The sequence below is a fragment of the Enhydra lutris genome, unplaced genomic scaffold (genome assembly GCF_002288905.1).
Source record: "Enhydra lutris kenyoni isolate GAN:26980312 unplaced genomic scaffold, ASM228890v2 scaffoldscaffold59, whole genome shotgun sequence".
Classification (NCBI taxonomy): domain Eukaryota; kingdom Metazoa; phylum Chordata; class Mammalia; order Carnivora; family Mustelidae; genus Enhydra; species Enhydra lutris.
Window position 1 is genome coordinate 6,108,789 of NW_019154143.1, and position 26,709 is coordinate 6,135,497.

The window sequence follows — 26,709 nt, forward strand, 5'->3', positions numbered from 1 at the left end:
GTGTACCAAAAGCACCACTAAAAACTATTTCACTGAGTTCTTTGAGAATGTAATTCCTCCAACATTCGAGTCAGTAGAACATAAGGTAAGTTTTTAGTCTTAATGAGCTGGCACCAAGAGGTAGCAGAATACTGAGTCCTTCATATTCTATCTTTTTATTTTTTTATATTAATTCAGGCAAACATACCTAAAGTCACACAAAAACACACAGTTTTAGCACACGTAAAAAGAGCATGAAAGTAACCAATCCACTGAGACACGCATTTGATTTTCTATTCTAAAAATGTTTCAAGCTTTTGGTCATTTATCTACTATTTAACTATAACATTTCACATATAGAATATACCAGTATCTCGAAAGTATTGTTAATACATTTTAAACCCACAAACCCAAAGTCTATGTCAAACCCATAAGACTTTACTAATGGAGTAATTTTTAAATGCAATTTTTACCTTCATAGCATTACCTGAGCATCTAAAGTAAATTTCAATGTAATTAAAGACCTTTCTCATAAGCACTTTTGCTTAACATAGCTGATATAAACCAGGCACTGGTGCTGAATAATTGAAGCTAACTACCATGAAAGCGGTGGCTCGTTGTTGCTACAGAAACAAAGCAGTGGCAAAGAGTTCACCTAATTCACAACATATAAGGGCTTCCTTTTGTTTAAAAAACACAAAACCTTTGAATTCATGTTTTTATTTCTAGAAATTAATTTTTCCAACATGAGATTCTGTAAAATGAAGAAACTGCCATGCACTTGATGGTGGAGACAGGCAAGACCCAGGATTTCTCAGTTCAAGAACCTTTTCAATACACTACCTAAAAAACTGATATAACTTAGAAATGCCTATTAAAAAAATACTTAACAAATAAAACCTATTCCATTCAAATAGGTACATTGCAATGCACAGGATGACAAAATATATAGTCAAGAAATATATAATTGTCTAATGTTTGGGACATGGAATAAACATTTATTTTTATTTTAAATATTGTGTGTGTGTGTGTGTGTGTGTGTGTGTGTGTGTGTGTGTGTGTGTGTTTTATTTATTTGACAGACAGAGATCACAAGTAGGCAGAGAGGCAAGCAGAGAGAGAGGAGGAAGCAGGCTCCCTGCTGAGCAGAGAGCCCGATCCGAGGCTCGATCCCAGGACCCTGGGATCATGACCTGAGCTGAAGGCAGAGGCTTTAATCCACTGAGCCACCCAGGCACCCTGTACCTTTTTTTTATTTTTTATTTTTTATTTTTTATTTTTTTTTAAAGGTTTTATTTATTTATTTGACAGAGAGAGAGATCACAAGTAGGCAGAGAGTCAGGCAGAGAGAGAGAGGGGGAAGCATGCTCCCTGCTGAGCAAAGAGCCAGATGCGGGGCTCGATCCCAGGACCCTGAGATCATGACCCGAGCCAAAGACAGCGGCTTAATCCACTGAGCCACCCAGGCGCCCCTGTACCTTTTTTTTAAAAAAAGATTTTATTGATTTACTTGAGAGAGAGAGAGGGAGGAAAAGGGAGAGAGAAAGGGAGACAGAAAAAGAGCATGAGCTAGGGGGCAGGGAAGAGGGAGAAGCAGGCTCCCCACTGAGCAAGAAGCCCAACACATGACTTGAACCCAGGACCCTGGGATCATGACCTGAGCCCAAGGCAGATGCTTAACCAACTGAGTCACCCAGATGCCCCTCAATCTGTATTCTTATAATTAAAACAAAACAAACAAACAAAAAAAAAGTTCTACCAGAAAGAGAAAATAAATGAACTCAATAGTTTTGCCAAGAACGTAGGTGGGGAACAAAAAGTTCTCAGGAAAAAAATAAATGAATAATGATAAAAAGTAATACATGATATAGAAAACAAAAGAAGAGAGTAATTATTGTTTAAGATTTTATCTTTTTGGGGGCGCCTGGGTGGCTCAATGGGTTAAGCCTCTGCCTTCAACTCAGGTCATTATCTCAGGGTCCTAGAATGGAGCCCCGCATCAGGCTCTCTGCGCATCAGGCTCCCTGCGCAGCAGGGAGACTGCTTCCCTCTCCCCCTCTGCCTGCCTCTCTGCCTACTTGTGATCTCTCTCTCTCTCTCTGTCAAATAAACAAATAAAACCTTAAAAAAAAAAAAAGATTTTATCTTTTTGAAGTAAAAAGCAAAGTAAAACAAATAATAGAAATGGGAAAGATATATTACAAATAGGACAACTTAAAAAATAATGTTTTGGTAGATATAACTGACTACTAGTATTTTTAAAATAATGAAATGAGACAAGTGTGTAGCAGAAAGCAGAAATAGAAAGAAATTAAGGAAGAAATGAAAATGTTGCTAAAGAATTACATCCTGGGACGCCTGGGTGGCTCAGCTGGTTAAGTGGCTGCCTTTGGCTCAGGTCATGATCCCAGCGTCCTGGGATCGAGTCCTGCATTGGGCTCCTTGCTCCGCAGGGAGCCTGCTTCTCCCTCTGCCACTCTGTCTGCCTGTGCTCACTCTTTCTCTCTCTCTTGACAAATAAATAAATAAAATCTTAACAAAAAAAAAAAAAAAGAATTACATCCTACAAAAGACTGCAGGCCCAGATGGTTTTTCTGTTGTCCTCTTTCAGAGTAAAGGCTAGATCATTTCATGATATTCCAGAACAGAGTAAGATGAAAAGCTACTGAACTCATGTTACAAAGTAAACATAACTAAAATAACAAAAGCTGATAAACATAGCACAAAGAAAAATCTCAGACCAATCTCGTTTATGTAGATGAATATAAAAATCCTAAATAAAATGATAATGAATAGAATTCATTTGTACACTTAAAAGATCAACCTATTACGAATAAATAAGGTTTAATATTAGTAAATAGGAAAGTTCAGGATTAGTAAATCTATAATTTTAATCTGCCAAGCAAGAAAAATTATTTTTCCCCCGCTAAGATGGAAAACTATTATAAAGTAAATGTATTTGCTAACAAAAACACAGAAGATAACTACGAAGAAACTTTAACATAATAAAAAGCCTCTAATCAAGCAAATAGCAGAATTACACCTATTCCCACTGAAACTGAAATTAAAACAGAACTACCTATTTTTATCATTATTGTCTAATCTTTGTTTGGGAAGGTATAATCAATGTCGTAAAGCCTAACACAGAAATAAGATGAAAGGAAGAGACATGATTAAATATTTAGAAAATTTAAGGAAATTAAAAATTCTTAGATTTAAGGGTAACTGATTATTAAAAAATGAATACCATTCACAACCAAAAATACTTAGGAGAAAGTTAAGTATCATAAATGTTCTTTCCAAATTAACTGATAGACAGTTCTAACTGTATTTTGGGGAATTATCACCCTTCCCCATTTTAAAGTTCAGAGACAAAATTGGCAAAGAAAATACTGAAGCAGCATTGAAGAACCAACTTTGTCATACATGAAAACACTATAAAGCAAGGTTTCTAAGCCTTGGGCATTACTGACCTTTTGGACTGGATAATTCTTTGTTGTCAGGGGCTGTCCTGTGCACTGTAGGATGTTAGCAACATCCCTGCCTTCTACCCACTAGAAGCCGCTAGCACCTTCCATGTACAACAAAAAGTGTCTCCAGACATAGCTAAGTGTTCCCTGAGGGGCAAAAATTGCTCCTTGTTGAGAATCACAAATTATAAAGTGCCAGTCATTAAAAACTGGGGCACCAGTATAAGAAGTTAATGGGAAACAGTATTTATTAAAGAAAGAGGTACCATATATAAATGGGCCTAAGGAAAATTACCCAATAAACATGGGTCAACAAATAATTTGGTGGAGACATAAGTTTGAAGGTTTCATATGATATCTAAAAGAGACTTTGATTAAAGAGTTAAATATAATTGTAAAGCCAGAAGAAAATATGGCTGCAATATTAAATTACTAGCCTGGAAAAATTTTCTAAGGTTAGAAACAACAGAAATCCTAATGGGAAAGATGGACAGATTATAGAATTTTAAATACTATATATCCAAGAATAAAAATAAAAAAGGCAGACTGATGAAGTTTTTTTTTTTTTTTAAGATTTTTTATTTATTTATTTGACAGACAGAGATCACAAGCAGGCAGAGAGAGAGGAGAAAGCAGGCTCCCCGCGGAGCAGAGAGCCCAATGTGGGGCTCGATCCCAGGACCCTGGGATCATGACCTGAGCCAAAGGCAGAGGCTTTAACCCACTGAGCCACCCAGGCGCCCTGACTGATGAAGTTTTGACTTGAGAAATTCCCAGCTAGATATAAAATATCTGGCTAGATTGGTTACCTAGTTCAAAAAAATATTCTCAAATACAGACGAAAGGCATTAATATGAAGATATTGATTATAACATCATTTAGGAAAGCAAAAATGCTAGAAACTTTGTATCTAATCATAGAGCAACAGTTAAATAAACTGTCATACCAACTTTATGGAATATTATGTAGCCATTACAAATGACATTATGTAGGCTGATAAAACATGACAATGTATTTAAGCTACAATAAGTTAAAGAAGTAAATAATAATGTGTACATGTCATATAATTATGACTATATACAATGTGCATAGCAAAAAAGATGAGAAGGAAATACAAAAGTGGTTGGTTGTAAAGCCTGAACAAAAGCTATGGGAAAGTATGAATGCTAAATGAAAAAATTTCAGGAGGTAACACATAACACAGGAGGTAACACAAAAAATTATGTGCAGTATAACTTAAAGCTTTGTGGAAAATATATAGCTGTAGAGGAAGAAAAGGCTAGATGTAAATATACCAGGAACTAAAAAACCTAAACCATAATACGTGTAATAGAGAGCATAATATTTGTAAGCATTCAGAGGAAGAACCATCAGAGCATATATAAAAACAGAGAAAAGAAACCAGTTGTGAAAGAGATACCAAAGCTATGAAATACAGCGAATCCGGTGACGGAGTCGGATAGAGGCGCCTACACGAAGGGTGAAGGTTTAGATGGTACATGCCTCAGTCTTAAAAGGAAGGAAAGGGTACTTCCTTCCTCTGGCGCAGAAGGGCAAGAAAAAAGGGCAAAGTTTTGGTGTGCAAAAGATGTGGGCTCAAAGATACACGCGCTATATGACTTTTAGCTACGTGAAACTACTTACAAGAAAGAGGATTATAAATATAAATGAGTATGGCCATATCTCTTCTGTAGAGTGTTTGGTTTATTAAGATTCAACAGAAAATATTTCTATGAATATAAAAGCACAAACGAGCATTATATGATAACAAATGGCTGCCCAAGATGGAAATAAAAAATGGAATGTATATATTGGGCATGATCGTTAAAAGTCCTCTTAATAGAGTAAAATTCTATGGTGATGCAGGTGCTAATTATTTACTAAATAAGTATTTTCTGCTGGTATATTACACATATGTATATTCAGTCATTTAATGAAATACATGTCTTGCTTTATCCAGAAACACAATAAAAATTCAAGAAATGCTCACCAAAGAAAGGCACACATGGTGGATTAATAGACCTGAGTTTTGCCAAATATTTCTTATAGTGATCTTCACTTAATTCATGAGCTTCTTCTAAAATTTTCTTTTGGCGACTTGGTATTTGCTACAATGAAAAAAACAATATTTAGGAAGCATAAGTTTACAAAAGGAATCACAGGTTTCCCCCCAAAATGCCAGGCTAAGAGTAGCTCAAACACAACAGTACCAGTTTGATTCTTAGAAATGATAATAACTGTTTCAAAGACACTGTCCCCATCGGTCCTAGAACAAACTTATGGGGAGTGTACGTGTTTGTGTGTGTGTGTGTGTCTTTGTGTGTGAGAGAAATCTAGTTTATCTTGCAATTCCTTACAATTACAAGAGCATTTAATTATATGTTACATAAAGTGCTAAAATGTTTTTCATCTTCTAACCTAGCCTAGGACCTATGAATACATTTTAACGAGAATGCCTAATTTATAAAATGCAATCAATTCAATACAAAATTTAGACAATTTTATCTTTTAAAGTATTACTCAAAAGACAGATGAGGCACTTAAAAACTGAAGACCACAATTATTAAAATTCTGACCCTTCATTTAAAAAATGCCTATACAAACCTACCTCAAATGTGTGATCTAGTCTGTAAACAGGTGAGGAATTCATAGCACTGACAACCTCAAGGACACCATTGAAGTTGTTCAGCTCTTGAAAGACTTGTAGAATCTCAATGATTCGACTCACCACAGCTACTCTTTCTTCTAAGTTTTCAGTTTCTACAATACATCTGGGAATCAAAGACAAAAAAATGCATTAAATTTGTACTTTTCCCAACAATGCTATGATTTAAGAAATTTAGTAAATAAAACAATGTCGAGTGGGGGGCATGGTTACAGAGGAACTACACAGCGTGGATATTCAGGAGGCTGGGTAACTAGCAGGAGACTGGATGATGAGGCGGTGCCTTCAGCCAGGCATGCTGCTCTTCACTGTTTTCACACTGACACAGCAGAAACAGTCCCTAACTTTCCTACTCTATTAGAATTAACTGATGAGCCTAATGTCTTGTTGAATGTACATGCTTGGTCTAGGGGAACGGATTCTGGAGCTCAAGAATTCTGTGCCTCCTGTTCATCTAACTGCAAGCTTTTAGTGATTGATTCTTTCTTTGATATACAGAAATAATTAGCTACATTTCTAGGAGCAGCTCTTTAAAAAAGCACTGAAATGTTAGAAAGTCAATTAAAGTATTTTACCATAATTAAGAATGAAATTTTTTAAATTACTAAGGAAGAAAAGTCAAAAACTTTACATTTAAATACCAAGAATCCTTGGAAGGTATGTAAATTCCAGTAAATAGCTAAAAGGAAGCATACTGTGCTCAAGAAGAGAAAATTCCTCAGTGAGCATTTACTAATATTTGAGATAATTTTTAAATTTACTAATCATCAGGAAAGAAAAAGGCATTTTAAACTTGGTTTTTGATAATGTAATATTAAACAACTTATAATCTAAGAAAAGACCAGAATACATAAATAGAAAAATAAATATAAATCAATATTAAACGTTTTTTAAAATGTAAAGGTGAAAATTACATTATTCTCCAATGAAGGTAACCTGCCACCAAGAAAAAAACTATCGTAAAACTATCAAAATGAATTTGCCTTGCTACCAAATTAAACATAACATGTTTACATGTTTAAAGCAGCTGGATCTCTAGAAATATGTCATACACTGGCTAACTAGTTAGCTGGACATTTAAAAAGGTACAAATATATTTACATCTTTTGTTTAACTATTTCAGTTGATATTATGTAGATATACAGACTGAGATGACCTGTGGAGTTTTTGTAAAAACCAGGTAAATCTGGGGTAATTCATCCATAGATGACTCCAATTCTAATGTACATCCATGGCTAAGAACCATTGTAGCAAACGAACAAGAACTTCTCAACTGGAAAGGCCAGAATTGGAACCCTTGTATATGCTGGTGAGGAGAATGCAAACTGGTATAGCTAATATGGAAAACAGTATGGATGTTCCTGAAAATTAAAAACAGAGCTATCATATGATCGATCCAACAATTCCACTTTTGGTTATTTATTCAAAAGTACTGAAGTCAGGGTCTCAAAGAGATATATATTAGCATTCCATGTTCGTTACAGTGTTTGTTCACGATAGCCACGATGTGGAAACAATTCTAATGCCCATCTATGGATGAATGGATAAAGAAAATGTGGTATAAACACAGGATAGAATATTACTCAGCCTTAAAAAGAAAATCCTGCAATCTGTGACCACACCGATTAACACTGAAGACATTATTCTAAGTGAAATAAGCCAGTCACAGAAAGACCAACACTGTAGAATCTACACATATGAGGTATCTAAAATAATCAAAATTATGGAAGCATAGAATGATGATTGCCAGGAGCTACGGGAAGGGGAAAATAGGGAGTTGCCAACTAGCATGTATAAAATTTCAGTTATGCAAGATGAATAACTTCTAGAGATCCACTGTACATTATGCCTATAAATGAACAATACTGTATTACACACTGAGAAATCTGTTAAGAGGGTACCTCTCATGTTAAGTGCTCTTATAACAATTATAAAAAAAGTAAAAGGAAAAAGTGCAGGAAAAGGCCTTCTTTTCAGTCATCTGTTAAAATAACAGAACAGAGATGAAAATAGTTTCTCTTATCAGTTGTTTCCTCCTTACGGACATAAACTTTAATTATTTATGATAGAAAAGGTCTTCTGCATACTTAAGTATAATTAATCTGATAATGAAGAAATCAGGAAGCAACATTTAGAGGGAAAATTCTAAAGTTTTACTTTTTTTTTAGGATTTTTTAAAAAAATTTTAGAGGGAACAAGAGAGCAGGGGCTGGGGGGGGGTCCCTCGGGAAAGGGAGACAGAGACTCTCAAGTGGACTTCCAGCTGAGCACGGAGCCCGACGTGGGGCTCCATCTCACGACCCTGAGATTATGACTGCCAGAATCAAGAGTCAGACGCTTAAATGACTGAGCCACCCAGGTGCCCCCCAAGTTTTACTTTTTAGAGGCTAAGAGATAATAACATAAAATAACACAAGTGACTTGGAATGCTTACTTCTCTTTAGGAACTGCTTTCAAGTCTTTGTCCACATTCCAGCTTAGGTTCTAGTCATTCCCTATGTCACTGGCCTCTTGTTCTGATAATTCCAGTATGATCTGTGGGAACCTCACATCACCCTTATAAAATATGAGTCAACTAATTACACTGTATTACTCAGAAAAAAAATATGGCCAGTGTATAAAATGCCACTCGGCGGCGCCAACTGTAAAACCGCACTGAGACGCTGGATTGCCGGTATCACAGTGTAAGCAGCGCTGCTCACCCACTCCTCAAATTATACATGTATAAAAAATACAAACATAATATAAATACCCCCCCCAACATTTAAAGTCTCTGGAAATGGTCCTAAGAGCAGATGGCAAATGAAGAAACATCTCTTTAGGAAAATCTACAAAAATTCAGTAAGAGAGGCAAGAGTTTATGGCATTTGAACCAAGCCCGCTCCCTCCTTCCTCTCAGAGAACCTCTGGCAGCAGAGGGCAAGAGTCTGCTCCAGACAGCGCAGCCGAGAACTCAGGCCTCCCTTCCCACCTAGCTCCCAGCTGGAGCGGTTTCTTCTCTGGAGGAACAGGACTTCCACGTTTCTCATCCGGTCCCCAGCTGCCGGGCGGCTGAGGCTAAATCCCTGCGGCGCGCCACTGAGGAGTGGGGACTCCCTTCTTCTGCCGTCTCTGACCTGGAACCTAGGCTTTCACGGGAATGCGGCACACTGAGAATGCCGGGAAGACAGTCTTTCCCTGGTTCCTGAGGCCGCGGTTCCATGCCAGGAGAGGTGAGCAAAAAGGACCTCACGCACCGCCCCCAAACCCCACATTCAGCTGTTAGAGCAGGAACGTTTCAGAGAAGCTTGCCATCATCCTGAGCTCGAGAGGGCAGGCTCAAACAGCTTCTACTCTCTTGTCTCTTGCAACCAACTATGGGGAAGTTCAAACCTAAGGGTGCTCTGGAGAACAATGAAGGAAGCTGATAGGCCCACAGATGATCATCGTTTTGAGGTATCGTGAGAAGGTCACGAGTAGCCTGAGGCCAGGCCACACTGTCTGGGCGGTCACATCACTTCATCTCGTCAGGCAGACATTTTACCATCTCACAGCATCACAAGAAGGGTGAGTACAGTACAGGAAGATATTTTGAGAGAGAGAAACCACATTCACATACTTTTGTTATATTGTTATAAATGTTCTATGTTATTATTGTTAATCTCGTATCGTGCTTAATTTATAAATTAAATTTTATCATAGGTATGTATGTAGAGGAAAAAGACATAGTGTATGTAGGGTTCAGGACTATCCATGGTTTCAGTCATCCACCGGGGGCCTTGGAACAAATCCTCTATGGATATAGGGGAACTACTGTATGATACATTCTTGGAGAGAAAAAAAAAAAGGCAGGGAACAGTAACAGCCTGTGAGAAGGACACAGATTTAACAGAAAAAGATTTCAAAGTAGCGATTATGAATATGTTCACAGAATTAAAGAAAGCGTGATTTAAACAGTATAAGAAGATAGGATGACAATGTGCAGCACAGAGTATCATAAAAGACACAGCAATGATAAAAGGAACCAAATGGAAACTCTGAAATTCAAAAATACAACAGTTAAAATAAAAAACTTATTTAAGGGGCTTAATAGTACATTTGAATTGGCAGAAGATATAATCAGTTAACTTGAAGATAAAGCTATTGTTCAAAGATGAAGGCAAAATAAAGACTTTCCCAGATAAACAAAAACAGAGAATCTGCTGCTAGCAAACCCACCGTACGAGAAATACTAAAGGAGGTTCTCTGGGCTGACAGCAAGGAACCCCATATGGTAGCACAAATCCACAGAAACAAAGAGCCCCGGTAGCAGTAAATCTGTGATTATGTAAGACACTGTAAGTGCATATTTGTTCTTATTGCTTCTCTTAACTGATTTAAAAACCAACTGTATAAAATAATGTGTACATAATGTAATGTTGGACCTGTAAGATATATATATATATATATATATATATATATGCAATATATTGCCAATAACTACACAGAGGCCGTGGGTGAGAGCAAAGTATAATGGGCTAAGAAAGTAGTAACAAATGGCAAAGCAACAACTGTTACAATATATTATTAGATCTGCATCATTATTATGTGGAATACATATTAGGATAATAACACAAAAAGGGAAACAGAGAATACAGCTATATAGGAGGAACATTTCTGTCTATCCCTGGAATTAAGCTAGTATAAATCTCAAGCAATTCTGATAAGATGTAGATGGTAAACTTTAAAGTATTCACTAAACAAACCCTCAAAAAATCATTAATGAAATAAAAATGCTATATTAGAAAACTAACCACTCAGTGCAAAAGAAAGGAGGAACAGAGGAACAAAAAAGAACTTGAGATGTATTCAAACAGAACTGCATTTAAAATCATAATAGCTGACAGCTACGAAATGTGAGAATGTCAGTGATACTTACTTCTCAAACCACAGAGTGAGATTCGTGGTATGCCGGATCATTTTTAGGAGATTAGGAGAATTAATTTCTTTGTCTTCTTTTGTCCACACACTTCCAACTAATTCTGATGGTTGTACAGCTCTAAAATCAAGACATAATTCTACATGATACTTTTCCCTCTAGGATGCTGTTTTATTAAGTAAATGAGGTAAATAAAACTAAACTCCCACCTAAGCCTTCTTTTAACTCCAACAGAAAGGTTTATGAAAACAAGGTGTAACAAAAGTTTACAATTATGGGTATTTTTCTATAGATTAAAAAATATTTTTACGCATGTACCTGTGTACTTAATCACTTTATAATAACATTTTGCTTTTGGCCACATTGGGATTTTTTTCATAATATCTTTCCCAGCACTTATAAATATTATTTAATGAATTAGGGTGGCAATGTAATTCGGGATGGTTCTTTTAAATAATGGTATCTGTTATAATAATCAGTTCATTGAAGATATAGTAATCACTGCAATTCATAAATCTTATTTATTGATTTTTTTTTTCCTCTAAAGGAGCAGGGAAAACCCTATCACGGAAAGGTCTTGGTAAATAAATAAAATAGATTCTTACATTAGTCTTTGGGAATAGTGAGGATCTTTGAAGTGGATGGAGATCTATAAATTTAGTTCTTTTCATTTAGTTATTACAAAAAGTTGTTTGCAATTCTAACTTCTAAATAGTCCCCATTTAAAATGAGAAATGGACTGAGACGGTAGTTATGTCAACATAGAAAAACTAAAAAAGGCTATGACTGGCCATGACTTCAGTTCACAAATACAAGGGCAACAGCTAACTTATTGAGCCCGACCTTGCTTTAGGCAATGTGCTAAGCACTGTATATATATACTGACTATTTTCACTCTCACGACAGCCCCAGTTACAGGTACTATTATTAGCCCCATTTTAATCCCGAGGAAGCTAACGGACAGAGAGTGATAAAAGTTAATTAAACAAAAAGGCTAAATTGCCCAAGAATACCAAGCCAGTGATTGGTAAAGCTGGGATCTGTATTTCGCTTTACCAGCTAGGAGTGACTGCAGACAGAGAGAAGGTGCAAATCCAGGCAGAGTGGGCAGATCAGGGAGTGAAAGAAGGGGAGACCTACTATGGATCAAGGCTGTATTACCTACCACACACTTCATGTACTATCTCATTTATGTCTTATAACATCCCTATAAGGCAGATACCAGTATTTCATTTAAAAAATTAATTCCTTTGAAATGATTTTTCAGCTTAAATATTAAATTACATACCTATATAGATCTGATTCAAGTAAAGTGAGTTGTCGAGCAATTTCTATTGGGTGTAAGGTGAGCAGGTCAAAAGTCTCTATGTGCCCAGGCCTGCTTATATGCCACTCAACTGTGGGAGGTGAACTCTGAAATGTAATATTATGACCTGGTCCATTGTCTCTTGCAATTTTTTTCCTTTGGATTATTTTAGTGATGGATTCAACCCATTTTTTCATTGCTTTACCTGAAATACATTACATTTTAAATAACATTTAAATACTTTTCACTCAATATTTTATCCTTTTAAAATATTTTAAAATCAGACAAGTGATACTTAAATATAGCTTTGCTCTTACAAAGTTCAAATGATCAAAATAAAAAAATGGAAGTTCCCCTTTATCATTTCCCCATTCCCTATCCCAATCTCAGTCTTCTTCACATGGGTCACCGTTGTTAATAGTCTGGTACATATTCTTCCATATCCTTTCAAAATAAAATTAGAAAGTAATTTATTCATAGATTTTTTCACCTCTCTTGTTCCGAACTTCAGTTCAAAATATTATTTTATAATCTTCCATTAAAAAAAAATATTGCATATATGGGATTCATAAGGACAGAGGATACACATCCATTATTAATCTAATTAACATTGTATTTTATAAACCAAACAGCACCAGAGGATATTTCCTTCACGTTAGTGTGCGTTTTTGATGTGGCCGTTTTGTACTATGCGTGAAAGTACTCTTATTCACCCCTTTATTTTCTGATTCTCATTTACAGTACACTATGGAAATTAGAATCAAGTTTGTCTAGGACATTCTTAGACCTATACAGTCATAGAATCTTTAAAACTCGAGGGGAAATTTTGACATCACTGAGTCTTGCTCTCCTCGCGTTACTGATGAGGAAACCAGAGTCTACAAAATCAAAGTGGTTTTGCCCAAAGTCATGTATCTTGTGAGTGGCAGTGTTCAGAACAGAACTCTTGTTTCTTGGCTCTCAATTCAATCTGCTCTGTGGCCTCTCTAATACATGCTCTATTCCCCTAACTGGGAATCAGCCGGTCTCCAGCAGAGGTGTTCTGATGGCACACCAGTTCCTAACTGTCCTCTGATACACATAGCTTCAGATAAGTGGAAAAACAGCATAAATCGAGACTTTTTCTGTCCAATTCCAAAGTAATCACTAAGTTGATTTACTAAATGAAAATACATTGGGTCAACAGGATGATTACTGAGCAATTTGTAGGTCAACATGTTGTTTCATGAAAATGTTCAACTTTTTCAAACGGTTGTGCTGCCACCATTCTTAACAACTCTTAACACGAACAATAAGGACGTCAGTTGATAGTCACCACATTGGAACTTTTATTACATATAAAACTAAGCACTTAAAAAAACCATACCTCTCACTGTTCCAATAAATTCTTCCATTCGCTGCAAAAGATCTGCATCCCTTTCAAAATCATAGAAGTGGTGCTCTACCCAATGCCGACATACATTTAATACTCTATGGCATTAACACAAAAGAATAACTGAATTACATGAGAACTCAGACATAGGTGTTTACCACAATGAACGGTACAAATTAAAACAGAGTAATTCTTTCCAAATTAAATGATTTTGTAAGTAGTGGCTTACCACTTTCAAGATTCTATGTTAATTAAGACTTATACAATAATTTCTGATAATTGCTCTTCACTTCACTCATTTTACTTGTTACCTCCTCCTTGTTTGGGAAAGGTCCTTATTTACTTCAACTCTGAAACATAAGTTCACTACAGACTTCGTCACTTCAGTTATTTCCTTACTGCTTACCGCAGCTGTACAGGCTGTATGTATTCTTTTCTAAACCTTTTTAGTTCCGCACTCAAGGGCTGATCTCCATTCTCTATAGCTATGCGATCAGCTTCTGTGGGCTCAGGCTCTGGAATTTCAAACCTAACATAAAACAGAACAAACTAATGAAAATACTAGTAATACCAGAGTATACAAACAGAAAACTATACACCTTTTCACTAGTCAGCACAATACAGAGAGAACTGTGAAAATTACTACGGATATACATACATATCAGCGAAAACAAGTAAAGCTTCTATAATATAAAGGTTAATGATCTTATTTTAATTTTCAAAAACGAAATACTTGCCAATATTAAAAAAATGAGAAACATAATAAAGGATAAAGAATACATGCAAAGTCTAAAAATAAATGTGATTATCAAGTTATGGGACTGCTGTTCATTTTTGGCTTGTGTAATCACTCTGAATCAGCTAACATAACACTTTTTAAGGGTAACCCTTAAAGAGTTGACTGTTCCTTGGGTGGCTGAAACACTTTTCTTGATTATGGTATTTGTTCACTTAATGTTAAGCTCCATTTTCTTCAACATGTGATATATTTGAAAAGTTCTGTTTAGAATACCTAAATCACCAAACTTTAAATTTTCAGAAGCTAAATTATGTATTTTTATATGGTTCTTTAACTTGACTAATTCCATAAATTTGAAATTTCAAGTACTGGGTTTCCATGTGAAAAAAAAAAAGCTTATTTTTATACTTTAATAATCAAAACAAAAAGATTATAAAATAAATGGTCATTTAAGAGATGTTATTTCTTTAAAAAGTACTCATGAACTACAATTCAAAGCTCCTATAATTTATTTCTGAGAAACATAGAATCTTAGCTCAATCTCTTAAAAAAAAAGATTAAACGTTTTACATTAACAGACCTTTCTATTATAAGACTCAGTAGTTCTTGAGGTTTACAAAAGGATCTGTATGTTGTAAGAAATGTCCGAACAAAATTGGGATCTAAGAAGAAAAAAGGAAAATTATTTTGTTAAAATCTTTGATTCAGAATGATTAAAGCTACTATTAACATTTTCAAAAGAGATGAAATAATCTTAAAATTCCCAAAATCTACTGACCACATAGAATGCTTTGGACTTTATTAACAAACTGCTAGCTTGAGTGCTTCCTAAATTAGTGGCAAACTGTGGTCACTGAGATTCTCTATCAACTTACTTCTTGACCTCTGTACACTCTGACTAGCTGAACTTAAGTCCTCATCGGCTGCAGAAATGCAAAGGGAAGAAAGAAAGGCAAAGAGCATGGAAACAAGCTCCCACCTGCTACCTGGATCTCAGAACATTTCAGTTGGTTTCTATCTCCCTCATGAGAGAAAGGCCGCAGCAATAACCCATTACTTTTTCTGACATCCAGACTTGTTTATCTAGGATCAGTTATCTAGATTGCTTTATATCATGTTAACAGAGCACACAACCTGAAACTGGATCTTATAATGTGTAGATTACAAGAAATACAGTTTCTCAATGATTTTATTCGCTAGAGGTCTTAAAACTGCTAGAAGCAGCTTACGAATACCTGGAAGTTATTAAAACCATGACATGTGTGAGAATGTGGATTTGGTTCTATTCACAACTTAATTCCTTTTATTTCAAGTAGTCACGCTAAGAGTTCAGTCATAAGAGTAGGAGTCTCCAACCCTTTCCATGAGAGGGCCTACTTTTCATTCACATCTCCATGAAGTAAATCAGGAGGCTGCCTAAGTGTGATCACTTCCCCCGGCCTGGCCTTCTCCATCTTGACAGTTTTCTCCCAAGTTGCGGAGAAAGACTGCTGTTGTCATCGGCACTAGAGACCGGGACTGTCATCTTCTGCGTAAACGGGGAGAGACATCTTCCCATAATGAGGGAAACAAACAAACAAACAAACAAAAATCACTTCCTTCTATAACTACAATTTCACCAAGGTCAACATTTAGTTGCAAGTTAAAAAGAAGGAGGGAAGAATTCATTAACTTTTTTACTGGGCGCATCCTTTTCCTATTTTTTACATTATGGACTGGTAAACTCTAATTTGTTATTTTTGTTTGTTTGTAAAACTCTAAATATTCTTTAATCTCAAATTCATTTGAGAACTTGATAACAACAAGCTATAAAGTAATTGCACAAAGATAAGCTCTAATTTAATGATGAACTCATTGAGAGTAGCAAGTACCTTTATTTTTGTTAGGCTTCACACTGGATCCTTTGTGAGTACAGTGTCCTTTATTAGCACAGGATTTCCCAAGATCAGAGTTAATTTGTTTGGAAAATTTCTACTTAGGCTGATTCTAAGAACCACGCTAAATTTAGCATAAAATAATGATAATATATTAAACTCCCTCCCCCAAACCAAATGCATGGATTTGTCACAGAAATCTATTCCTAATGTATTGGTTTACATGGCAATCAAGATAATGAATTGATTTAAATATCAGACAACCTTGGATTTATACTGCTTTTTTGAATTAAAGAAAATTCACAGAATAAAAACATACTGGTTTTAAATGCCCCTCTCCACCTTTACCTTCCAAGTCTAGCGGGTTATTGATAACAGTAATTTAAATATATACAATCCTTTAGTAATTTCCTCTCTGTTGGTATCTTATTGTTTGTCTTCAGTTACAGAGTTCCTCAAACGTTAAAGACTAATGTCTCATCCAGAAGAAAAGATTTTAGAACAGAAGGCTGTACGAGATTTTAAAAACAGAGATTTATATCGATTTCATCACAATCCTCCCTTTCAAGAATCTACTTGCTGTTCTGCAAATCTATTTGTCAGGTGAGGCTACTCAAAACATCATGTGTTTAGGAAGCAAAGCAGTGGCCATGGTAGAGACGCTGAGCCAACACTGAGGGAGAGCGAGCCCAGGCCCTCAGCAGACAGTGTCTCAAGGATCCCTGAGCTGTATTCTCAATTTAGGCTGGCCTCTCCCACCACCTTTTTTTTTTTTTTTTAAAGGAAAAGCTTATTAATAGTTTAAAAGTCTAAAATAAATATTCAGATCCATTGCTCCTCAGATGCCACCTAAGTTAGGCTGAAGAGTTTGGGCTATCAAAGCTACTTTAAAACTGAAAAACAGAATAAAAGCAAGTTCTAAATGAATTATTTTTTTAAGGCAACTGCCTGTTTTTAAAAGCAAACGACTTTAAAATGGTCTTTCCATCTTCAACCAAAACATCTGGTTTCAGTACCTTAGTAACAATGACAATGCTGGGAAAGTCATGATATGCCTCGGCGCCACTTAGGTCACAGGGATCATATCAACTGATCTCTGTTACGGAACGTTTTCAAAGGGCACTCACAGAATTTATTCCACATGACTTCTGTGAAGTGAGTGGCGCTGATGTTTTTCCTTTCTACATATGAGAGAAGGAACTAAGACTTATCCAAGGTCACACAGTAGAGTGGCAGAGATGGAACCAAAATCTGGATTGTGTGACTCTTAATTTTATGCTTTTTTCTACTGTATCACATAACCTCTCTGGATTAAAGGATGCCTTCAGGTTTCCACAGCTGTGACATATAAATACAAAGAATAATCCCATGAGTTATGTAATCATTACAGAAACTTAAATAAATGATTAATTCAGAATGTAGCTGCAAACTGCTAATCCGGTTCAGGGCACTAGAGAGTCATTAAAAAATTAGCTGTCTAGTTGTGATTCCGTAATTAAGCCTTCTTCCAGATTGTAGGAAGTAGCAGCTGGACCTTCCTGTGCACTCTATGTAGAAGAGGAGTTCGTGAAGCGGGCAGTGAAATAAACACTCCCACAATCATCACTGTTGTACTAAATTCTAAAGTGACTCAACTTTTAAGTTGTTTTTAGCTTGATGAGAAATAAAAGCAGTCTTGCCAAAAAGAAAAAAAACAGCAAAAGCTAAAAATAAACCAAGAAAACTTGGCAAAAGTTTAAGGACTTTCAAAAAATATCTGACAGGCTGCATATATTCCCCGTCTTGTATTGATTTAGACTCCATTTTTAGTCTCAAGCGGTACAAAACTGCTAATGAATGAAAAGAAATCTGTATTTGAGGACATCTCTGTATTTGAAATTTTATTAAGAAAAAAAAAAAGGGTACATATTCCAGAAGCTACTTTTATCTCTATTAATTTCCCCCTTTCAGTGATTCTCACGTGTACTATGTCACGCTAACCCTTGGAAACCTGTATCTTACGGATGAGGTGAAGGACTAAGATAATTCAGTATTTTAAAAATACACACCAATAAGTACAGATTACATAATTTTGTAAGAAAACAAAGCACTACCTACTTACATCTCTCAGGCAATGATAAAGGCCGAGTGTTACCTTCTCTGTTGGTTCTGAGGCAGCAGCTATCTACCTGTATTATAAAATGATGCTGCAGGGGCACCTGGGCGGTTCAGTGGATAAGCCTCTGCCTTCGGCTCAGGTCATGATCTCAGGGTCCTGGGATGGAGCCCCCCATCGGGCTCTCTGCTCAGTAAGGAACCTGCTTCCCCCGCCCACGTACCCCCCCCCCCCCCCCCGCCTACCTCTCTGCCTACTTATGATCTGTCAAATAAATGAATAAAATCTTTTAAAAAAAGGATGTTGCAGAGACAGATGGAAGGCAAACACATAAAAATACAAAAGCCGGGTTGGTTTAGTTTTAGAACATGAGCTCAAATATTTGTGGAGAACATGAAAACCGGCTATTTTGAGAGTCTCTTTCTCTTTCTGTTTATCACTTGCTTATGGATGTAAATTCCACAAACCTCTTTCTCAACCATAACCCCACGTGAATTTCAGTATGAGCAATAGTAAAAGCTCTGTTGTGGTTTTTCTTCGTTATTATATCTACCAGATTCTCAAATCCCTGCACCAAGGTTTTCACCAAGCTCACTAGCTGCTCTGCTTCCTTCCCTCCATACAGTTTCTCTGTACCAGTAGCTGCCAACTCTCCCATCAAATCCCTGGTCCAGGTTACTTCGAACAGGAGCTGCAGTGACTTTTTCCTGCTGCCTCGTCTCCTTCACTTGAGAACTATTCTTTGATAATACTTCACTGCACAGTTCTTCAAAACCTTAGGAATTCAAAATATAGCTATGTTAATATGCAGAAGACAGCACGCTAAATCTGAGGTGATAATTCAATCCTTTTTTCTTAGGTACCTATTTTGATTGACACTTGACATTTTATTTGGCAAGGTCAATGAAAATTTATGAAATATTTGTTACATGGAGTTATTTATGTCAAGAATGCCCCTCCCCCCACCATAGTGAACCGCTGTTAATCAGGATGTCTGTTCATGTGATAATTCTCCCTTTAATACAGCCATTTAAAAAGCCACAAGGAACAATAAGCTTCTCAACAAGGATTTATAAACAATCACTCCTGAATTCCTTAAAAAAGGAAACAGACGCTATGCTGACGCACAAACACTTAAAAAAAATTATCAGAGAGTTTAAAAATAGAACAGCACTGCCCTATAGATCAAAAATTGTTCAAAAGATTTTTTTTTTTAAAGTTAAGACACCCAAACCGAACTTATATAGGCCGCAAACTCAAAAGAAAGCTAATGCAGGTTTTTGAGGATTTTCTGAGGGTGTAAAATAGCAATAAATACTTTAAAGAAAACTATCAACCAGCTTAAGTTTTTTCAATATCACTTTCTAGAAAAGAGTACCACACACAGGAAACACCTTTTTTCCACACTTCAATATGAAAAGCTTGTATTTGTACATAGTATCAGTTTTGAATTTTCCCTACCTCATGGTCACCTCATTTCTCTAAAGTAAGATTATCAAACCAGATACACCATTACCAAACATTTCTTTACTCGTGTCGTTTTAAGTCTCAATAATTAATCTGTACTTTATTTCCTTCCTGTAACTCTGAAACAGAAGTAAAATTCCTACTCTCATCTCTTCTTTATGAACATTGCTTTGTGCTCCTCTTAAGGTAGGTAAGAAAGTCTCTTCGTATTCTTGCCAAATTCAGAATGATCTAACTAGACAGTGTCCCCTCTCCAGCATTTGAAATGGAGTCCAAAGTTCTGATGCAGTTAGCAAATTAGTCTATGTCCAGAAATACTGGATCTCAGAGATAAGCTATAAATCAGATTCCACGTAAGACCCTGCTGCAGTCTTTTAAGCGACAATTAAGCATTTTCTAATTTACCTAAATTTAATTTTTTCTCCCAGAAAGCTTTCCTTTATAGAGCAAACATCACCAGTAGACTGGGTTTTGTTAAAAAGTAAAATTATGATGCCCAATATCTAACTGTATACTAAAATCTATGCATTAAAATGGAAGTTTGGGGCGCCTGGGTGGCCCAGTGGGTTAAGCCGCTGCCTTCGGCTCAGGTCATGATCTCAGGGTCCTGGGATCGAGCCCCGCATCGGGATCTCTGCTCAGCAGGAAGCCTGCTTCCCTTCCTCTCTCTCTGCCTGCCTCTCTGCCTACTTGTGATCTCTCTCTGTCAAATAAGTAAATAAAATCTTTAAAAAAAAAATAAATAAAATAAAATGGAAGTTTATCTATAGCCAGAGATTATTATCTATTTCAATAAGAAAAAAAATTAGTCTGCTTAAATCTTCATAGTAAACTTGTGTTTGTCCAATAAGGAAAAAGCCACTTATATTACTGGCAATTCAAACCAACCAAGAAATTCTCTTTATTTTTATTATTTGATATATATAATAAAAATATACTTTAATACTGAAAAAATTTGCCTTACATGAGTCACTCTAACATGGTGAAAAGTACAGTATGTTAAGAATCAAGAAACCTAAGTTTTAGTCTTCATTCTGCAATTAATTGGTATGATTTCTGGAAAATCATGTAACTTTCAGGGGCTTTGGGTTTTTGTGTATTAGTGAGAGATTGGTCATCTTGTCTAAAACTGCAAATCTATAGCTCTGCTTCAAAATTATTGTTAAAAACACTTGAGGGATCAAGTTGGCTAAAGCCATAGTGAAGTCTGAATTAAGTAAGGTTAAACCAGTTTTTCTTTTCTTTTCTTTTCTTTTTTTTTTTGGACAATTTCTGAACAATCCATAACCTAGAAAATGGTCTGTAAGTGGTGCTTCGTGGATATTAAATTTTCTCATATATTACAGCCAATGTCTTTTATTAAAATTCTGTATAATAAAAATGTGCAAGTTAAATTTTAGCCTTTATTTCTGCCCATTTTGCACTGAACGTTCTCTCCAGTAACAGTATCTACCAACTAAACCTCTCGCCTACCACCGCAAAATAGCAGACCAATAATTCTAAAAACAAATGGTAACTTGATCTATTATTATTGTAGTGAGGACTCAAGAGTACTTTTGAGCTGAAAGAGACCTTAAAAAATAATTGCTTTCATGTTTATGAGTTCATAGACATCTACTGAAAACACATCCCATATTGCCAGTAACATGTTCGTGACAGACCTTATAGAAGAGCTCAAATAAACTAGTAATTAATACTAATTTGTAGGTATTGTGAACCACAACTCAAGAAAGTTGCTTGTGTATGCCAGTTACACCAGTAATATACCTTAATGACCTATGTTAAAATATTCAATTAAGCCTCAAAAGAAGAAAGAAAAGAAAAGTGTAAAAAAAAAACAAACTTGGCCACATTTCTAAAGTCAACACTGGCATTTTATTCCTCAAGAAATTAATGAAAGGAATTTTTGAAAAACTTTAATTTCTTAAAAAAGTAAAACAATCTTGTCAATTTAAATGTGAAACACTTTGCAGTCTTACAAATCTAGAAATTTCAGTGTTTTATACTAACTAGAAATAAAACCATTTAAAATACGATTCTATTCAAAAGCTAAAAGTTAAATACAAATAAGAGGAACTATCAAAAGTAATTAATAAGGTGATAGCACAGCAAAAGTACTATGTCTACACACTAGGCTAGCATCATGTACATCAAGGAGAGAAACTTCAGATATCCTAGAAAAACTCTCAGCTATGCTTGTTCAAGTTTTGTTTTAAAGTGTCCTCATTCAAAAAATAAATAAAAAGCACAGTTCCCAGAAAATATTTAATTGTAATTCTGCAACTGCTTACTAATGATGTTAGTTCTATGAAATGTAGCAGTCTAAAAAAAAAATTTATCATCAACAATCAAGTTTTACAGAAACAATTACATTAAAAAATTTGGAATCTGAAAATGTTTTCCAACTCCAGTACCACTGATGTGTGATAGTAAACACTAGTTAGCACTTTTCTACTTACACTGCTCTACAGGAAAGAAACAAAACAAAACAGTACAACTTTTGTCTTATGTAGATAAAAATCCAAGGATTAATTTTACTTTAAACAGTCTTTTCCACACTTCAATATGAAAATTATTCCATAGTTTTCATATTGAAGAACTCAAAACAAAGGTATTTAAAATAAAAGGATGAATGGTTTAGAGTGCTTATGCTAAAGAAATCAGTGAATCTTGTAAGAGCCTTAAAAATCAGAATGTGGCAAGAAGAGCAATCTGAGCTTATAGAACCTTAAAAATTCCTTTAAAAGCAAAGAAATAAATATTTTGCAACCATAACTTTCAAGTAATTTAATGAACATTTTTGTAGTTGTATTCTAGATCTTAAAGAGTATACAGAAGTTGAGGAAGATCACAAAATAGATTGGTCATATTAATAAAAATGGTACTTCTTGAAAAGTTTTATATGTAAAAAAGATACCAGAATAATCGTTTTCTTTTTCATGTAAAATCCTAGGCAGCTTATTTAACTTTCCCATGCTTTGTTTTTTTCATTTTTGAGTCAGTAAAATGTATACACTGACTGCAAAAGTTTCTAGGTGAAAAATCAACAGAAAAATTGGAATCCCAGGCTAGTCTTCTTTCACTATCTTCAACATGTGTCAGCTCCTGCCTGCTACTACCAAATGGAATCTGTTTAGGGAACCCAAAATGCTTTTAATAGCCTACAAAAAAACACTAATATTTCACTATGGAAAAGGCATCAAAAGAACCACCAATTAGAGGCAAATAAAAATTAAAAAAACAAAACAAAATCCTGGCTTATTTATTACAGAGACATGTGGAGATCATGAGATATTATATTCATAAAAGTGCTTTGCTATCACTGATAAAAATATTCTAACTTGATTTCACTCTTTTGAAGGAGGCCCTGATAGTTTCCAGGCCATTTAAGTAGTTCTGACTGGACAGGTAGTAAGTTGAATATATCAACATTATCAAAAGTTATTCATCTTTCTTACAGTGGATCTTTAAAAGTTTAATTTAACTGGTGCCAGAACACCTTCCAGAGAGAACTGAGAAACTATTTAGAGGACTTTAAATAAATGAAAACACAAAACACTAATAAAAAAAAAAAAACACCCTCCCTCAGAATCACACATCTTCTAGAAATAGGAATATATTTAAGCAAGAAGTATAGGGATGGAGGTTAACTTTCACATTCGACTACTTAGAGTAGCATTTATGTTTTAAGAGTTATGTTTGAGTTAATATGTCTTTATAATTAAAAACACTCTTTGAAAGTAAGTTTACATTTATGTTTACAAGGAGTTTTTACATGTTGTAGTTCATCTATTCTTTCCAAGTCTGAGGTTGCTGTTGTGATGCTCATTTTTGAGATGGAAACTGAGGTTCTGGGACCTGAAGGAACTGTGATAGAGTGAGCATGGAAATCCAGATTTGGTGCTCTTTCAACTACACCATATGCTACAGTTTACAATTTCCAATCTTTCTATTGTGTAGGAAAGTTGAAGGTTGAGGAACACTGGATTATCATGGGTGACTTTCTAGAAGAAATAAAATTATTTTAAAAAAAGAATCATTATGTTTGTTTCTTAACTCTCAAACATTACATTTGATTTGGTCTCTACTAATCTTCCTAGGTAGTCTGGACATGTTTGTCTCTAAAAACTGCCCTGCTGAGGTAAAACTGTTTTCTTAAATGACATTGGTTGTAAAATGCAAAAAACCCTGAAACCTTTAATGACTTTCAGGATTGCTAAATTTAACTAAGTTCTAGGAACAGAAATTAAGAAAAAACAATGCTGTGCATATTTGTACTACTAGCACAATTTTGGTGATGAATGTACACTAAAATTTTTACTGACTTTATAATCTCAGCAATGGAAAGAGAAGAAAGAAAAAAGAAAAAGGGGTAAAGGTCGTTAGACCCTAATGATGATGATTTATCACTACTTTTAGTTTTGTTTCTACCACTAATTGGGTAAATTTAGCCAAGTGATTTTATATTCCCATTTGTAATTCTGGTTATAAAGTTAAAAATAATATGTAAATGCGGTAGCAAAAGTATAAATGGCAGTATTTTTAGGCAAAGGAAAATGAACTCAAAATAATGCAGAAGATCTTTTGTTGTTAGTTTGCTTTCTATTTTAGTCACAGTGACTTGTGCAGCAAAGAAAATCAGCTGGAAGCAGGAAAATAAAAGTGACAGGCCACTTTTTATTCCTTACCTGCATACATATGGTATGTGAGCCTCTCTATAAGCTTAATAACAGTTCCTGCTTTGATAATTGGAATTCCAGCCTTGGGCTGCATGTTTTCTTCAAATATTATATTCTCTTCAGAGTCAGGCTCTGCAAATCTATAAACATCAGCACTAGGGAGCCTCATCTGCTCCTCCTTCTCTTCCTGCAGCATCGTCACATCAAGCATCCTCTCCAGCGTACTCCGGTATTGTAAAGATATCAACGCTGCCATCCAATTGTTTTTCTCTTCAGCTGACTTGGCAGAAAATATAACACTATTTTCATCTTTTAAAATTATTTCAAAAGCATGCTTGTACTCACTGGTGTCATCTTTGTCATTAATTTGTACCTTTCTCATGAAAAACTTTTCTTTAAGACGATATTCTGCATTGCTAGCACCAGGAAGTCTTGGCTGCCCATGATTTGATTTACAGCAAATCATTAAGCCATCAAAGAGAAATATGTGTCTCTCATGTTTGGCTCCTACACGTGTAAGAGTTCCTTCCATTATAAATTCATTGCAACACTGTCCAATGTCTTTTCCCTCCCAACCATCAATATTCTTTTGAATCTCGTTCATTTTCTTGATTGCTAGTTGTTTCCCCTTCATTTGCTGACTATAAAACCGACATGCAGATTCACTGGGATAAAGGAAAAAACATTATTAGTACACAGACGACAGACAACCTAAGAATTCATGTAAATAAAGGACAATGGAAAAGTACATTTTAAAAAGTTGCACTGAGAAGGTTTTCACTAATTCTCCAAATATATTAGTGTTACAAAACTGTACCATTTTAGGAACTAAAGCAACACAGTAGAGACTTTTTTAGTGCTCTAAAAAGAACAAGGACTACGACGAAATTCTACTCTATAAACTTAGCTATGTAATGATTATTTCTACCTTGGCTACTAAATATTTAGAATGACATATATTAAAAAGTAGCCCAATATGGTGAAAAAAATAATTTAAGAGACTTAAAAAATTATTTAGAAATGTTTAAGTGGACAAGACCTAGAGCTAACAAACATGCACATATTATAATTAAGAAAGTGGAAGCAATGTTATCTGAATTAATACCTCAAGTTACATAATCCCTAAAATAAAGGACACATCAATTTTACTTTGACAGAACGATGATGTTGACATAAATCTACTCAAGACATTTTTCTCTGTCTCTCCTTTAGCTTACCAGTTGACTCTCAGGAGGTCTTGTCTGGGAGTATGCAAGGAAAATGCACAAATATGAAAGGTTTTTCAAACAATAACAAATTCTCTTGGCTTTGATGTCACTTCCTCTGAAAGACCAAGCTTGTCACTAAAACTATTTTCTTCATTGTTTACTTGAGGAGGGAACTGGGATCCCTGAATTTACACCAGAATATTCAGAGTGAAAGGGAAGATTATTAAAAAAGTAAAAATATTCACCTCAGTCTTCGTTTTGCAAGACTTTTAGAACATATTTTTTCCATACCACTCTGAACATTAAGCAAAGCTGTTATTGCTTGTTTCAAACATTCCTTGTCTTCTTGATCTTCACTCTTTTCTTCTAACTGCTGCAAAGGCAAAATGACAAATCTGAACCCGCAGGACAGTTTTGGACGAAAAGAACAAGGAGCTCATTTTATTCAAGAATGAAAGTAACAGTAATTCAACTCTTTCTGCAACAATAAAAATTTTAAACATGTCATAAAATATATTCTTTCAAAAAAGTGTTCTCTTCTTTAGGTATTATTTTCTGTATTAACATACAACCGAGTTTTCCACATTTAAAAAAAAAAAAGAGCAGAAGCAGTGTTAAAAGATGTCACAGCTTGTGACAGGCAGTAATGTGCAGTTTCTCAGAAGCATTCGTCTGAAAACAGATGAGGGACATAAATTATCTTCTTAACCTGCATAGGATTTGCACAGCAGTAAGCACATAGAGTAGATGTTTTTTCTCAAGTATGGAATTTGGTCTTAGGTTTCTGATTCCAACACTACTATCGTAGCAACAGGATGATTCGGAAGACAAATACACAGAGAAAGATGGAGTATAGTGGAGAGGAACTTGAAGACCCAAAACCTAGGACCAAATTTTGCCTCTACTTCTGTGTGACACTGGGGCAGATTATCTGACTTCTGAGTTTCATTTTTCCCAG

At 35.3% G+C, this 26,709-nt stretch overlaps 1 protein-coding gene across 3 annotated transcripts in view; it reads right to left on the reverse strand.

The window, feature by feature from the left end:
* Positions 1-26,709, reverse strand: part of LOC111158354 (SOS Ras/Rac guanine nucleotide exchange factor 1) — a 175,767-nt gene that overhangs the window by 46,880 nt on the left and 102,178 nt on the right. For all 3 annotated transcript variants that reach the window (XM_022520337.1, XM_022520338.1, XM_022520339.1), the window contains exons 9-17: positions 25,997-26,124; positions 24,553-25,208; positions 15,009-15,090; positions 14,096-14,218; positions 13,684-13,787; positions 12,300-12,522; positions 11,012-11,131; positions 6,058-6,220; positions 5,440-5,557 (exon numbers count right to left, since the gene is read on the reverse strand). In XM_022520337.1, the coding sequence (XP_022376045.1) occupies positions 5,440-5,557; positions 6,058-6,220; positions 11,012-11,131; positions 12,300-12,522; positions 13,684-13,787; positions 14,096-14,218; positions 15,009-15,090; positions 24,553-25,208; positions 25,997-26,124 (1,717 nt within the window). The remainder of the gene's footprint in view (positions 1-5,439; positions 5,558-6,057; positions 6,221-11,011; positions 11,132-12,299; positions 12,523-13,683; positions 13,788-14,095; positions 14,219-15,008; positions 15,091-24,552; positions 25,209-25,996; positions 26,125-26,709) is intronic.